Source organism: Quercus lobata, chromosome 1 (genome assembly GCF_001633185.2).
Source record: "Quercus lobata isolate SW786 chromosome 1, ValleyOak3.0 Primary Assembly, whole genome shotgun sequence".
NCBI lineage: Eukaryota > Viridiplantae > Streptophyta > Magnoliopsida > Fagales > Fagaceae > Quercus > Quercus lobata.
Genome location: NC_044904.1, coordinates 43,786,042 through 43,800,061, shown reverse-complemented (window position 1 = coordinate 43,800,061; position 14,020 = coordinate 43,786,042). Strand labels below are relative to the sequence as shown.

Genomic DNA, 14,020 nt, shown 5'->3' with positions numbered 1-14,020 from the left:
AGAGCATTATTCTTTAACAAACTTTTGTCATCTTTCTCTTCTATAACAGACTTTTTTCATCTTTCTCTTTTTGGCACTAAAACTCATTCTTCTGCCATTTGTTTCACAGGAGCCCAGTCCCCCAACCCATTCTCTACAAATTTAATTGTGTTGGGCTACTTTGGGCTTAAGTCCACACATCCGTTGGGCTAGAAGTTCAAATCAGGTCCCCACATATATATATATAAAATGAGAAACTATTACATATTTTAGAAATGTATGGTTTAAAAAAAATATATAAGCTAGTACTATGTAAAATTTGAAACTCTTTTAAAAAAAATGCATATGCATGGGGTTACACACTAGTTATAGTAATAGCATAATACAATTTAATTGAGTGCTAAAATCAACCAACTTCAGACTTTAATTGTATAAACATTATATCATAGCAATTCTAAAATAGTTGTATAAATCAACTTAATACAAAAATATTTCATAAAAACTTTCAAAGGTTTGTGTCATTTGTATTTTCTAAATGTCAATGGACTTTTTTGTTTCATGCAATGATTGACACTTTACTTAATAGGCTCCTCAAGAAATAGCATAATATATGCATATTGGCCATTTTCCTAATTTGTGAAGGACCATTTCTAACACACATAGTTTGGAAATTATTTTGTCTTCCATGCCATTTTCTTTTGGTTCACTTCCTAAACATTATCATGGATCAAAAGTAATTTTAATTTTTTTTTTGTTACATAGAATACATATGTGAAAATCTGCATATACTGTTTTTGGTCTTTTTAAAAAAAAAATTATCAAGCATTAACAATAGAGGGAAAATTATGCTATCTAGACCTTTCAATTTAAGATGGTTGTGACTTGCATTGAGGAGAACAAGAAACCTATGGTTGCACTACATATGCATAAAGATGAAAAGCGTTGTCAGTAAAATTATTTGGAGTACAAATATAATAGCATTACTATTAACCACTATTCAATTGGCAAAATTGATCCACATATTGGGCTGATTTGCAAGTTTTGCAAGTAACAAAAGTCGTTTTTACCAAATAGATAAATAAAGGCCCAAAAAGGCCAGCAGTAAATAGATAAAATTTACTAAATAAAGAATAATAAAAATTCTCACCAATTACAATACAAATTCTAGTATATAACACTAATAACCTAGAGGTCAGTTCGTGTTTTGTCTTTTCTAGGTGAAAAGATAGAGATGCTGAGAGCTTGAGAGAGAGTTGAACAAGAAGTAGAGATGTCTTCGATTTTGCATGGTTTCAACCGTAATCAAAACCAATAACCCAAATACCTAAATTAAAGAAAATCAAATCAATAATCCAAATACCTAAATCTAAGATAAGTATTCAAAATAACAAAACTTAATTGGTAGTGGCTCTGACGATATATGATGGAGGTGGGAGTCTGGCACTTTCAGCCACTGAAGGAGTGAGCGAGCGCCCATGGGCTATGGTTTTGTGGTTTAGAGAATTGAGAGAGGTAGAGAGAACTGCTTCTACAGCTCTTAGAAAGGTAGAGAAGATGGAAGAGGCAAAGAAGAAAAAGGGTTTATCTAGAGAGAGTAGTTTATCGGGTTTGGAAGTAAAAAATTAGGACAAATTACACTTTATCACACTAAATTATGCACTAGATTACACTTTACACCATAAACTATTCGACTACACTTTGCACCATAGACTATTTGACTACACACTTTGCACCCCGGTGTTATTTTTGTTATTGTATTTAACAAAATCTTGCTGCATATGACAAGCACATGCCTCTTGCTTAGGTGGAACAAAATTAAAAAATTGAAACATCCTTCTTCAAAATCAACTAAAATAAAATCCAAAATTTTCCACATCTCCTTTTGTCTCGGGTGCGTGCCATCGTCTTCCTCAGATTTAGTTTCAAAATATTTAAATTTACCTCTCTAATTCCATAATAGAATTCATTCACTGTACCCCATCCACCTTCCCCAAATCATTGTTTATTTTGTTTTCATCATTGGATAGACATATAAAAATGGCCTGTAGAAAGTCACATAACCCGTTCGTGTAATAATCCTTTGGCAGATAATTGGGTGGATTATCTGGGAAAGGATTGGAGCTATTGGTACAAGGGTTCTCTTGAAGGACGAATTGTTCTCAATAAGTGTTTAGATAATTGGGCCGATTTATTCATCAATGATTTTTAGTGATTTCTGCACAAATGAGTGGTCACAGCAGTGTATTAAAACCCATTGGGTGTTGTCTCCACACTCCATCTCCCATTTTTGTATATGAATTTTCTGCCAATGGTGTCCTTGCAAATCAAAGTTTTGTCTTTAGTGTTATTGAATGACAACGTCAACCTATGATGTGGGAGAGAAGGTTAAAGATTGCAAGGCAAATTGCTCATACTATTTCTTATCTCCATACTGCCTTCCAAAGACCTGTCATCCATGTCAATATGAATATGCATAGTATCTCCTTAGATGTACATGATATTCCCAAATTGTCCAAATTTTATTTTTTTGTATTGATTCCCGAAGGTGAAACTGATGTGGAAGTTCATTACCGTTATTTGAATTCAAGGTTATATGCCTTCGAGCTTAAACCAACACACAAGGTAACGGAGAAAACAAACAATGATTTGGGGAAGGTGGATGGGGTATTGTGAATGAATTTTGCTATGGAATTAGAGAGGTAAATTTAAATATTTTGAAACTGGATCTAGGAAAGAGGATGGCACACATGTGAAATAGAGGGAGATGTGGGAAATTTTGGATTTTGTTTTAACTGATTTTGAAGAAGGATGTTTTGGTCTTTTAACTTTATTTCACCTAAGCAAGAAGCATGTGCTTGTCACATGCAGCAATATTTTGTTAAATATAACAGCAAAAATAACGCCGGGTGCAAAGTGTGATAGTTTATGGTGCAAAGTGTGTAGTCAGATAGTTTATGGTGCAAAGTGTAATTTAGTGCATAGTTAGGGTGGTAAAGTGTAATTTTTCTAAAAAATTAAAAGAAAAAAAAATTAATTTATTTAAAAAATATGAATAAGGTGTAAAATTGTGGAGGGAGCATATGAAGTCAACAAAAAGTCAAAGGCTTTGATTTTATAGTATATATAGACTAGTGTGTAGCTCCATGCATATATATAGGTGTAATTAAAAATAATCACAAATATTCATTTTTTTAGAAGAGATTCAAATTATAAATACATTTCTAAAATATGTAATGATTTCTCATATATATATAATTGAGAATTTAATTGGATTTAGACTTTTTGGTTTTTTTCACTTAATAATTCACTTGTCACAAAAATTAAAAACAAAAATGGACACGTGGCTGAAAATTGGATTCCAATTGAAATCCAATTTAGAATCTAATTGGGTTTGAATTCTTCAATTTTTACACTCAATAATTAATTTGGCACAAAATTAAAAATCAAATGGGACATGTGGCGCAAAATTAAAAATTATATAGATTGTCTATGGAAATCACACTAAAATTTTAGCACACGTTTCATAGAGAATTATGTACTTTTTCACAATTAAATTGCAAAATGAGTAATTCCATTAATTAAGTGATATCTCATTTGGTTCAAGCCCTATTTTGCCCATGAACAACCGAATTAAATGGAATTTCATGATCTTAAACATAACTCCAAAATTAATCTAATCACATTGGTAGATTTCAATTAAAGCTCAGTTAAATTTAGCCAGCCACATATCATTTGATGAAAATCAACAAAAAAGGGCCTAACTATTAAAATAAAAAAATTCTTTAATTTTAGAGATAAAATTTATATCAAAATTCAAAGTTGGACAAAATACAACATCGACAATACTTAATCTAGTGGGTTTAATCATATCTTAACATATCTTAAGCCTAGTTCCATTAAGATCCTATATATATATATATATATATATATATATATAACTTGTAGGGACACGATTTACCGCCCAAGCCCAAGACGTATGGGATCTTGGTCCAATGAGCCCAGTACAATAAATTTGTAGAGAGTGGGTCGAAAAATTAGGCCTTAATGAATTTGACAATGGCTAGAATAGATTTAAAAGATGATCAAACAAGAACAAAGAAAATAAAGTTGAATGAATTCACTGTTCGAGGGGGTATTTTTCCATACAAATCAATAATAGTTAGGTACAAGTATAATTTTGATTGTTACAGTATTCTTTCTCTATTTTTTCGATTCCCATCTCATGGAGGGTCTCTTACATTATATAGCTCCCTTTGGACCATTTTGATCATAGATTTGTTGATCATTTGAACCCTTACTTGAGTGTCTATCCCATTAGACACTCTCTTTGGCTTTTTGTGAGTTGTGGTAGCCAAGACAGTACTGTTCAAGGGTCTTCTCCACATAAATGCGGTCAGAAAAGTAGCTGCAGTGCATTTAATGTGTTGGTAGCAGCTTTCCCTTAGATATTTTTAGATTTCCTTCCTTCTCGTATGTTCATGAGGCACGTCCCTATCACTGGAGCTTCTTGGAGGGTCACTCTAATTGCTGGAATACATACTTGAGCTGCATCCATCATATCGGAGGAGGAGTTCCTCCTCGAACAACCTTCCATTCATTCCTTACTCATGAGACTTTAAATTGGAACCCCTCATAACTATTTGTCCATTCTCGGTTCATTCAACGTCCTTGGATAAAATCCAATGCCCAATATATGATTTTGAGCTCTTATCCCTAAGAGATTCATAATTAAGATAGGAAGTTAAGAGCATTTGTAGCAGTGTAGCTATATATTATAGCAATATAGCTACACTGCTGCTAAAATGTTGCTCCAGCAGTGGAGCTAAATCTAAAAATTTTAGCTTCACTGCTACAGTACACATCTAAAAATAGATGTGTACTGTTCATAAGGAGCAAAAAAAAAAAATTATTTTAATCACCGGTGAGATTAAAATAATAACTCTCATTCTCTCTCTCTCTCTCTCTCTCATTCACTTTCTCTCTTTCTCATCTCTGAACGTTACTCTCTCTCACTCCGGTCTCACTCCGGCCTCTCACTCTCTCACTCCGGCCTCTCACTCTCTCACTTCGGTCTCACTCTGGCCACTCTCTCATTTCGATCTCTCACTTCGGCCTCTCACTCTCTCAACTCCGGTCTGCCGCCGATCCACCCCTTCTGTCGACCCAGCTCGCCGACGTGATCGGAGTGCTTGCTCGTGGTGTTTTTTTTTTTTTTTTTTTTTTCCTGCTGTGGACTGGTGGTGGTGGTTGTGGCCCGTGGCTGAGGAAAAAGATTGGAGATTTGGGTTTTTTTTTTTTTTTTTTTTCCCCTGCTGTGGACTGCTGGTGTTGGTGCTGGTGGTGTTGGTGGTGGTTGTGGCAGTGGAAAAAGATTGGTAATTTGGTTTTTATTTTTTTTTCTTCCTGGTGGTGGTGGTGGTGGTGTTGGTGGTGGTTGTGGCAGTGGCTGATGGTAGAGGTGGTTGTGGTTGGTTTTTTTGGGTAGTGGGATTTATTATTTTATTGTAGTAGATATAATATTTTATTGTAGTATTTATATTATTTTATTGTGTTGAAAGCTAAAATAGATCCACTACTGCGGCATATGTATATGTAAAATAGATAAAGTGACTTTTTGTATAGTTAAATAGCTAAAATTTTACCTCCACTTCTCTGAATGCTCTAAAGAACAATACTTAAGAATTGTAACTAAATTTTGCCTAATTTTTTTTTGTCATTAGAAAGGTAAATTATCCTTATCAAAAAAAGAAAAAAAAAGAAAGGTAAATTATATAATTCAAACAGGTGGAAACATAAGAATCTCCGTTAGGAAAGAATATTTATATATAATAATAGTGTAGTATATTTTTGATAAGAATTCATAATTAGTGTGTGTGCAATTCTTTCAACGAAGTTGAGAGTGGACTCCAAAAATCAAATGCAAGTAAAACGGGAAAAAAGAAAGTCATTGTTGGCGTGGCGATATTAACAATAACATAGTGAAAGTAGCTCCAACTCCCAGCTTCCCAACAGGCGAAAATGGGTAAATACCCGTTAAAAACAAACTATTTAGTTAATAGGATCCGTTTACAAACTATTTATAATTTTAGCAACTCGAGCCTCAGAAACTCGATTTTGGGCCCCTAAATCGACTCTTAAAGGCTCGATTTTCATGGGTTGTTCCTGTCTGATGTGGCACTTTTTCCACGTGGCGCCTACATGAAAATCGAGTCTTAGAGACTCGATTTACATTTAAAATGAAAACAAAAAAAAAACCACAAGGGCAGCAGGAAATCCACAGCAACGCGTTCATCAGAGAAGAAAGAAAAAAAAAAAAAAAAAAACCAGAGAAGAATGTTCATCAGAGAAGAAAAAACCAGATCGCACCGCGAAGAGAAGAAAGAAAAAAAAAAAAAAAACCCAGATCGCGGTGCGACCTGGGTCGCGCGGCGACCTGGGTCTCGCGGCGACCTGGGTCTCGCGGCGCGACCTGGGTCGCGCGGCGACCTGGGTCTCGCGGCGCGACCTGGGTCTCGCGGCGCGACCTGGGTCGCGCGGCGACCTGGGTCTCGCGGCGCGACCTGGGTCGCGCGGCGACCTGGGTCTCGCGGTGCGACCTGGGTCGCGCGGCGACCTGGGTCGCGGTGCGACCTGGATCTGTCTGTGTCGCCATTCCTTCTTCTTCTTCTCTTTTTTTTTTTTTTTTCTTTCTTTCTGCTTTTTTTTCCGCTGGTTCTGCATTTTGGGTTGTGGTCATTAATATTTTATTTTTGGGTTGGAAATCGAGTCTTAGAGACTCGATTTCCATGTAGACGCCACCTGGATAAACTGCCACATCAGACAGGAACAACCCATGAAAATCGAGCCTTTAAGAGTCGATTTAAGGGCCCAAAATCGAGTCTCTGAGACTCGAGTTGCTAAAATTATAAATAGTTTGTAAACAGACCCTATTAACTAAATAGTTTGTTTTTAATGGGTATTTACCCATTTTCGCCTTCCCAACACAACAAACTCTACCACCTCGTCTTCTCCGCCCCCCATTCTCTTTATTATTTCATTTCCCTCTCCCTCTTCCTCTCATTCTCATACTCTCATTGCCAAACCCACTGAACCAACCTCTCTTTCTCTTTTCTCTCTTAGTTACCATTTCGCAATGGCTTCTCCTTTTCTCTCTAGAGCTCCTCTCTCCAACACCAACACCAATACCAATTTCACTTCCATTTCCTTCTCCTCTTCTCTCTCTAATTCCCTTCCCTTCCGTCCTTCCTCCTTCTCCACATTTCCCTCCAAGCGTAGAACCCTGACCGTCCGATCCAAGATCAGAGAGATCTTCATGCCCGCCCTCAGCTCCACCATGACCGAGGGTAAGATCGTCTCCTGGATCAAATCCGAAGGCGACATACTCTCCAAAGGTGAAAGCGTTGTCGTCGTCGAGTCCGATAAAGCTGACATGGACGTCGAGACCTTTTACGACGGAATCCTTGCCGCTATTGTCGTCCCCGAAGGCGACTCCGCTCCCGTCGGCGCTCCTATCGGCCTTTTAGCCGAAACCGAAGACGAAATCGCCGAAGCCAAAGCCAAAGCCACAACCGCCTCCTCCTCCAATTCCACTTCTCCTCCGCCGACTTCCTCTCCCGCTCCGGCAATCTCTCAGCCTCCGCCGTCTAAGCCAGTCTCAGACTCACCAAGGAAGACAGTAGCAACGCCGTCTGCAAAAAAACTAGCGAAGCAGCACAAGGTTAATATCGAATCGGTGGTCGGAACCGGTCCTTTCTGCCGAATCATCCCGGCCGATATAGAGGCCGCCGCAGGAATCACACCTTCCAAGAGTATCGAAATCAAATCAAACGTGGAGTCTGCTCCACCTCCGCCACCGAAATCCGCGGCCTCCTCGGCCGTTCCGCCTCCAATTCCGGGTTCTACGGTGGTGCCTTTTACAACAATGCAATCGGCGGTGTCGAAGAACATGCTGGAAAGTCTCTCCGTGCCGACTTTTCGCGTTGGTTATCCCGTCACCACCGATGCCCTCGACGCCTTCTATGAGAAGGTAAATTATTACATTGGGTCTAATCTAATCTCTGCCTAGTGCCTAATCGAATTGAGAGTTTGATTTATTTGGCATTGTGGGAATAAATGGAGATTTTATGTGATTCTGTTCAGGTGAAACCAAAGGGTGTGACCATGACTGCGATATTAGCCAAGGCTGCAGCAATGGCACTTGCTCAGCATCCAGTCGTCAATGCCACGTGTAAAGACGGCAAGGGTTTTACGTATAATGCTAACATAAACATTGCAGTTGCAGTGGCTATTGATGGTGGCTTGATAACCCCTGTTCTTCAGGACGCAGATAAGGTACCATAGGCCACTTAGGAAATTGTCTTTTTAATTTCCAGTTTTGAAGAGTTTGGGAGTGTTTTAGTTTTAGTTTTAGTTGGTGACATGTGTTTCATGGCCCTGGGGCAGTTGGATTTGTACCTGTTATCTCAACAATGGAAAGAGCTTTTGAAGAAAGCTCGGGCAAAGCAACTTCAGCCCAATGAGTACAATTCAGGTATTTACTGTTGCTCCCTAAACTGTAGCTCTAGAGTGATTTTAGTGTCTTGAAGTTTAAAATAAATCGCTTTTACTTCCTAAAAAACTTAAAAGTGATCTCTGTTAGTCGCAATGAAGTGATGACATGTCGGTTTTAAGTTTGGTACAACTTAAAAGCGATCACTATAAATTTCAAGGACTAACATCGCTAATGGGCTGAACTTTTGTACTAGGCTGAACACTTTTTCTTTTGGGGGGAACAAATAACACTAAGTTATGTTCGAATTGTATTTAGGGACTTTCACTCTATCGAATTTGGGCATGTTTGGAGTGGATAGATTTGATGCTATTCTTCCTCCAGGACAGGTGAGTTATCAATAATAATGGCTAGGCTTATATATTTAGTTTTTTAGTTATGAATTAATGAGATTGTTCTCACCCTTGTAAGTAATTAGTCATTTGGTCTAAATTTGGAACGATGTCCAGGGGGCTATCATGGCTGTTGGAGCATCCAAGCCAACCGTAGTGGCTGATGCAGATGGATATTTCAGCGTGAAAAGTAAGATGCTGGTGAGTTTTGCTTAGTTTCCATTTCTTTATAATCTATAAATTTTGTGTTTCATGTGCTTATAAACTAGTGGGTAGTTCTTATGAACTTTTTTGTTAAGGTGTTGGCTAATATCTTGATCGGTCCCTTCCATAAAAAAATGTGTGATACTGTGATTTGAACAGGGAAATATGACAAAAATGTGTTTGTAACTGATTCTGTGGTAAACATTCTAGTTTCAATAATTTATAATCGTCGTAAGATGTCCAGTGACAAAAACTTTGTAGTGATAAGTAATACTGCGATTCAGGTTTTGGGAACAGCATCTACTTCTCAATTAGGAGAACAATGAGAATAATGCAGAAAGGTCTATGGCTGTGTGTTTCTGAAATGGTTAATTTGGTCCAATCATGGTCACATTCCCAAAATTTCAAAAATCTGGTATATAGAACTTCATATTCACTCTTGTTTGCAAGGTTGAAACAATGGAATAAAACATGTTCCCGAAAATATTTGCACGTAGTTCTAAATCTTTGGAATATGATAATTTCTCCCAGTGCGAATGCAAACACTTCATTCTCACTTAGTTCTAAATCTTTCATTAAGATTTTATTACTTCATTTCTTAGGTTTTCTTCCTTTTTTCTTTTGTTTTTGCATGTCGGATGTGATTCTTGTATTTGTAGACTAGGGTTATGCCTTCTGCATGTTTGGGAATGTTTTCATTTTTCTGTTTTCAAAAGCATATTTTTAGAGATGATCATTTTTTTTTTTTGGTTGAGCTTCAATGAAGAATTCATTCATAATTGCAAAAACAAAAAACAATTTTTTAAAACAAAAAAAATTGTTTGGATGCTCATGGTACCCAATCAACATAATATTTGGCAACTCCCAAATAATCCAAGATTACCCATTTCTTCAACAACCTTTGTACCTCCACATCCAAATCCACTTGACTCTAGCAACATCTCATCACAGCCCAACTATCTGAAACCACCATCAACAACCAATTTAAGCTTCATCAAACCAACACATCATCAAACTCCATCAAAAGACCCAAACTAACACCAATAAAACTAGAGCCATAATCGAGCAGCTCAACCCAACACCAAAAAACCCCATTCGTTAATTGGTGAATCCACATCGAAAACTCCCATTACTCATGTAACTGATTGTGAAGGAGATTGAGAAAATTTGGAATCTGAGCTCACACTGGAGCTTTCCAGCATCATCAAGGTGGAGGAGTCAAAGGTTTTGCACTTGACGATATGCTTGGAGTGAGGGATGTAGTTGGGCCAATAAGCAGCGAGAGAGGGACGAGATTTGTAAATGGGGCCTAAGGGCATGTTAAGAGAGAGGGAAAATTTATTTCATTGGCCATGAGTGTGTGGTTTTGGTGATTAAGTGACCCAAAACCTATGAAGCACGGGTGTGTTTTCAGATTCGGGTGCGGGTGCGGGACTCGGCAATTTTTAAAAAAATAGGGTGCGGGTGCGGCGATTAAAAAATTATTAAAAATATTTTTATTTATATATTTTATATTTAGCAATATAAAAAAAAAATTAACCTTTAATTTTAATTTTATTATTTAATAAAAAATAAAGAAAAGCTATGGTTTAAAAATTGGAGATTATTTTTTTACCCATTAAAAAAAAAAAAATCAAAGATTAGATTAAAAAACTTGTGGCCCGAAAGAAGCGAAGAAGAAGAAAGGGGTTTGGTGCGAATTCTTACTGGCCGATTTCCTTTTTCCAGCTGAAACACACCGATATTCACCCGATACGGACTGATTTGGCACGAATTGGCCCGAGTCTGAGCCAAGTCGGAGTGAGTCGGGAAACGAAAAAAAAAAAAAAAGAAAAAAAAAATTCCGATGTGGCACCAACACGCAGGCAGTGGCATCGCTCGCGTGTCGTCGTGTTGGACGCGGGTGCAGTGGCCGTTTTGCCGTGTTCGTGCATCCCAATCCAAAACCATGGTGCTGTTGACATCAACCGAACCTCATATGATCTGAGGAGTCTTTGTTCAAGTCACAGAGAGAGAGCTCGCGTGTCGCCGCGTTGGACGCGGGTGCAGCTGCCATTTTGCTGCGTTCGTGCATCCTAGTCCAAAGCCATGGTGCTGTTGACATCAACCGAACCTCATATGATTTGAGGAGTCTTTGTTCAAGTCAGAGAGAGAGAGAGAGAGAGAGAGAGAGAGAGAGATCAAAACAAGACAATGTCATGAAGTTTAGCATATTCTTCAAAGTATGGAATTTGGAAAGGTGCTAATAAGCTTTTGATTAAATGGCCTCTCCACTTTATGTCGTGATAATGGGAAATGGGATACAGAAAAATCACCACCCAAAGGAAATTACCAAGGATACTGGGCTAAACAAACTCACCACTCAATGGAATTCACCCAAAGAGATACAGAGAATAAAACACAAGTATTTCTGAAAAATCACTCTCTAAGTTGATTCATTCATGGTAGCCGACTAACTATATATATTGCTTACCAAGGACACACGGCTAAAAACTCACCAGTCAATGGAATTCACCCAAAGAGGTACAAAGAATAAAACAACACAAGTATTTCTGAATAATCACTCTCTAATTTGATTTATTCATGGTAGCCAACCGTCTATATATATTGCTCTGAATAGCCCTCTAAGCATGGGAGAATTAAATTAGTAAATAGTTCCCAAAACATAGAAAACATAGAGTAAATAAATGGTCAGATATTTCCCACAAACATCAGCTTTCAAGATTGACTAATTAAAGATATTAGGACTAGCAATATTGACTAAATAAATGTTGTAGGTTCAGCCTTAATGGGCTTTGAATAATAGTACCAGCTTTGGATAACTGGGCCGGATTTGGGCCTCCAAGTCCAGACGATAGGATTCCTCTATTTGGGCTTGTAGGACAACGAGGGCTGTGGGGTCTGTTGGACACTCCCATCTCATCTTGGAATCAAGTGAATGGTGTGGTCATTGGTTCAACATTCATTGATGCATATGTAACTCACCATTAAAAAAAATGCAGTGTGAAAGGGTATGGTATCCTTTTTGTTATCATTTTGGCCCTCTTCTCTTATCTTTCTTTTTCCATTCAAATTTCTTCTAGTAATTACAATTTTTGTTATGGGACAAAGAGATTTTTGGCTTTTGAACGGATAAGATTTGGAAATGAGGAGTGATTCCCCTTCTATCCAAGGGTGAGTGGGCGACAACGATTTGTCACTGGTAACTTACAATTACAGGAATCTGACAGTAGTTATTAATTTAATGGATTTAAAACTAATACTAGATTCAGAAACATTATGCAGTAAGGCAAGGTTGGGGTAGAGCTGCTGTACCCAATGTTGAACAAGATGAGAAATTACAGCCCCAACCTCCACCCCACCCCTGTTTTGTTAAGGGTTAGATGGAACACAAAGGCAGGCATAATTCCAGGTCCTCTGTTAACTTTGCCTCTTGCATTTCACAAATTGACGAATATATGCTTCCATTCTGCTTTGTATTATTTGGCATGTTATTACTGAGAATAGATGTTGTCCTTAAGGGTTGAAGTCTTTCTCAACTTGAATCTCCAAATATATCAAGTCTATTATTTGGTATAGAGCATCTGAAAGGAGAGAGACAAACGTTGTTCCTGAACCTCATCCTCATGCATCTCTATTAGAATGACTCTAGGGGAGCAAAATCCTCACTCTAGTTCTTTATTTGCAAAAAATTATGTTCTTTGGCTCCGGTATTTGGAGAAAATATCTTTTTAGTTACTGTTTGGATTGTCCGAGATAGGTCCCTCTGCTATCCATGAATGTAATATACTATGTATTTAATGTTGTCAATGAAACATAGAACAGCTTCTCATCTGAAAAGATCACCAAACTTTTCCGGTAAAATTTCTGCAGAAGACCTAAACCGAGTTGGTGTGTTACTCTTTTTACAGGTAAATGTAACAGCTGATCACCGGATTATTTATGGAGCTGACTTGGCTGCCTTTCTTCAGACCTTTTCAAAGATTGTAGAGAATCCCGAAAGCCTGACATTGTAGATGATGTATCAGGTTTCTACAAATTGATACCTGTTGACGTTGAGCTGCTATTCTTTCATGGGTTACAGGTGATAATGGTGTGTCTACTTGACAGAGCCTGACCTAGTTTTGCAGTGGTCCCCCACAAAATTATGCTTATGTTGTCTTTCAGTTTGTTTTGGTTTTTAAAGGTTTCCAGTACATTTCCTGATACTGTTGAGTAGATTTTGATAGAGGAGAATAACTTTGAAGTTTTTTGATGACCTAGAGCCTGTTTTATTAGGAAGTGAGTGGTCTTATAAGTTCATTTTTCCAGCATTATTAGGGCGTAAATTTTATGTACACATTGGCAGTTCATGACATGGTCAAGGTGGTGTTGAAGCGTATATGGTATCTGTTTTTGAATTGCATTTGTGGCAACCATTAGCTATTAAATGGGCCTCAATTATCATAAATAAAAAAGTGACAAATATTTACTTTGTTTACCACCATGTTTAGACTGTCAGAAAAAAAAAAAAAAAAAACTTTTGGTTTATAATTAATTGCATATGGAAAGAGAGATTTCCCACACTGGATGAATGTGAAACCTTCCATTTTGGAGGGGAGTGTGATGTAAGAATCTTGGGTAGGGGTTTTGTTATGCATAATGTGTCAGTTCGGATCAGCTGTTTGAAAACCTATGTTGTGACAATTTGTTCAGATAAGTTACATTTTGAAAACATATTTTATTAAAGCGCAATTAAGCATTTGGTAAATTATGTAAAAATTGCTGTTGTTGAAAACTACAAAGCGAAAAAATGCAGTTTTCTAGAGATTTTAGGAAAACACTCCATGAGCTACGATTTGACGCAATTTTATTATAAAGTAAAATCAAATGCCAAACCTGCATTTTCGTTTTCAAAATCGCTCTTTATCGTCCATTTTCTTCCGGAAATCGTAATGCTAAATGGGTCTTTGCAGTG

General features: G+C 37.5%; 1 protein-coding gene across 1 annotated transcript; it reads left to right on the top strand.

The window, feature by feature from the left end:
• The first annotated feature begins 6,958 nt into the window (after window positions 1–6,958).
• LOC115990600 (dihydrolipoyllysine-residue acetyltransferase component 4 of pyruvate dehydrogenase complex, chloroplastic) lies at window positions 6,959–13,543 on the top strand. Its single transcript, XM_031114418.1, has 6 exons — window positions 6,959–8,005; window positions 8,119–8,310; window positions 8,422–8,509; window positions 8,786–8,856; window positions 8,977–9,060; window positions 12,975–13,543. Exons 1-6 carry the CDS (start codon window positions 7,112–7,114, stop codon window positions 13,077–13,079), a joined length of 1,434 nt encoding a protein of 477 aa, XP_030970278.1. The 5' UTR covers window positions 6,959–7,111; the 3' UTR covers window positions 13,080–13,543.
• The last annotated feature ends 477 nt before the right edge of the window (window positions 13,544–14,020 follow it).

Coding starts and splice junctions, on each gene's coding strand:
- LOC115990600 (XM_031114418.1), top strand. CDS start 7,112: ATGGCTTCTCCTTTTCTCTCTAGAGCTCCTCTCTCCAACACCAACACC. Junction 8,510..8,785: donor GCCCAATGAGTACAATTCAG/GTATTTACTGTT, acceptor AATTGTATTTAG/GGACTTTCACTCTATCGAAT. Junction 9,061..12,974: donor GCGTGAAAAGTAAGATGCTG/GTGAGTTTTGCT, acceptor CTCTTTTTACAG/GTAAATGTAACAGCTGATCA.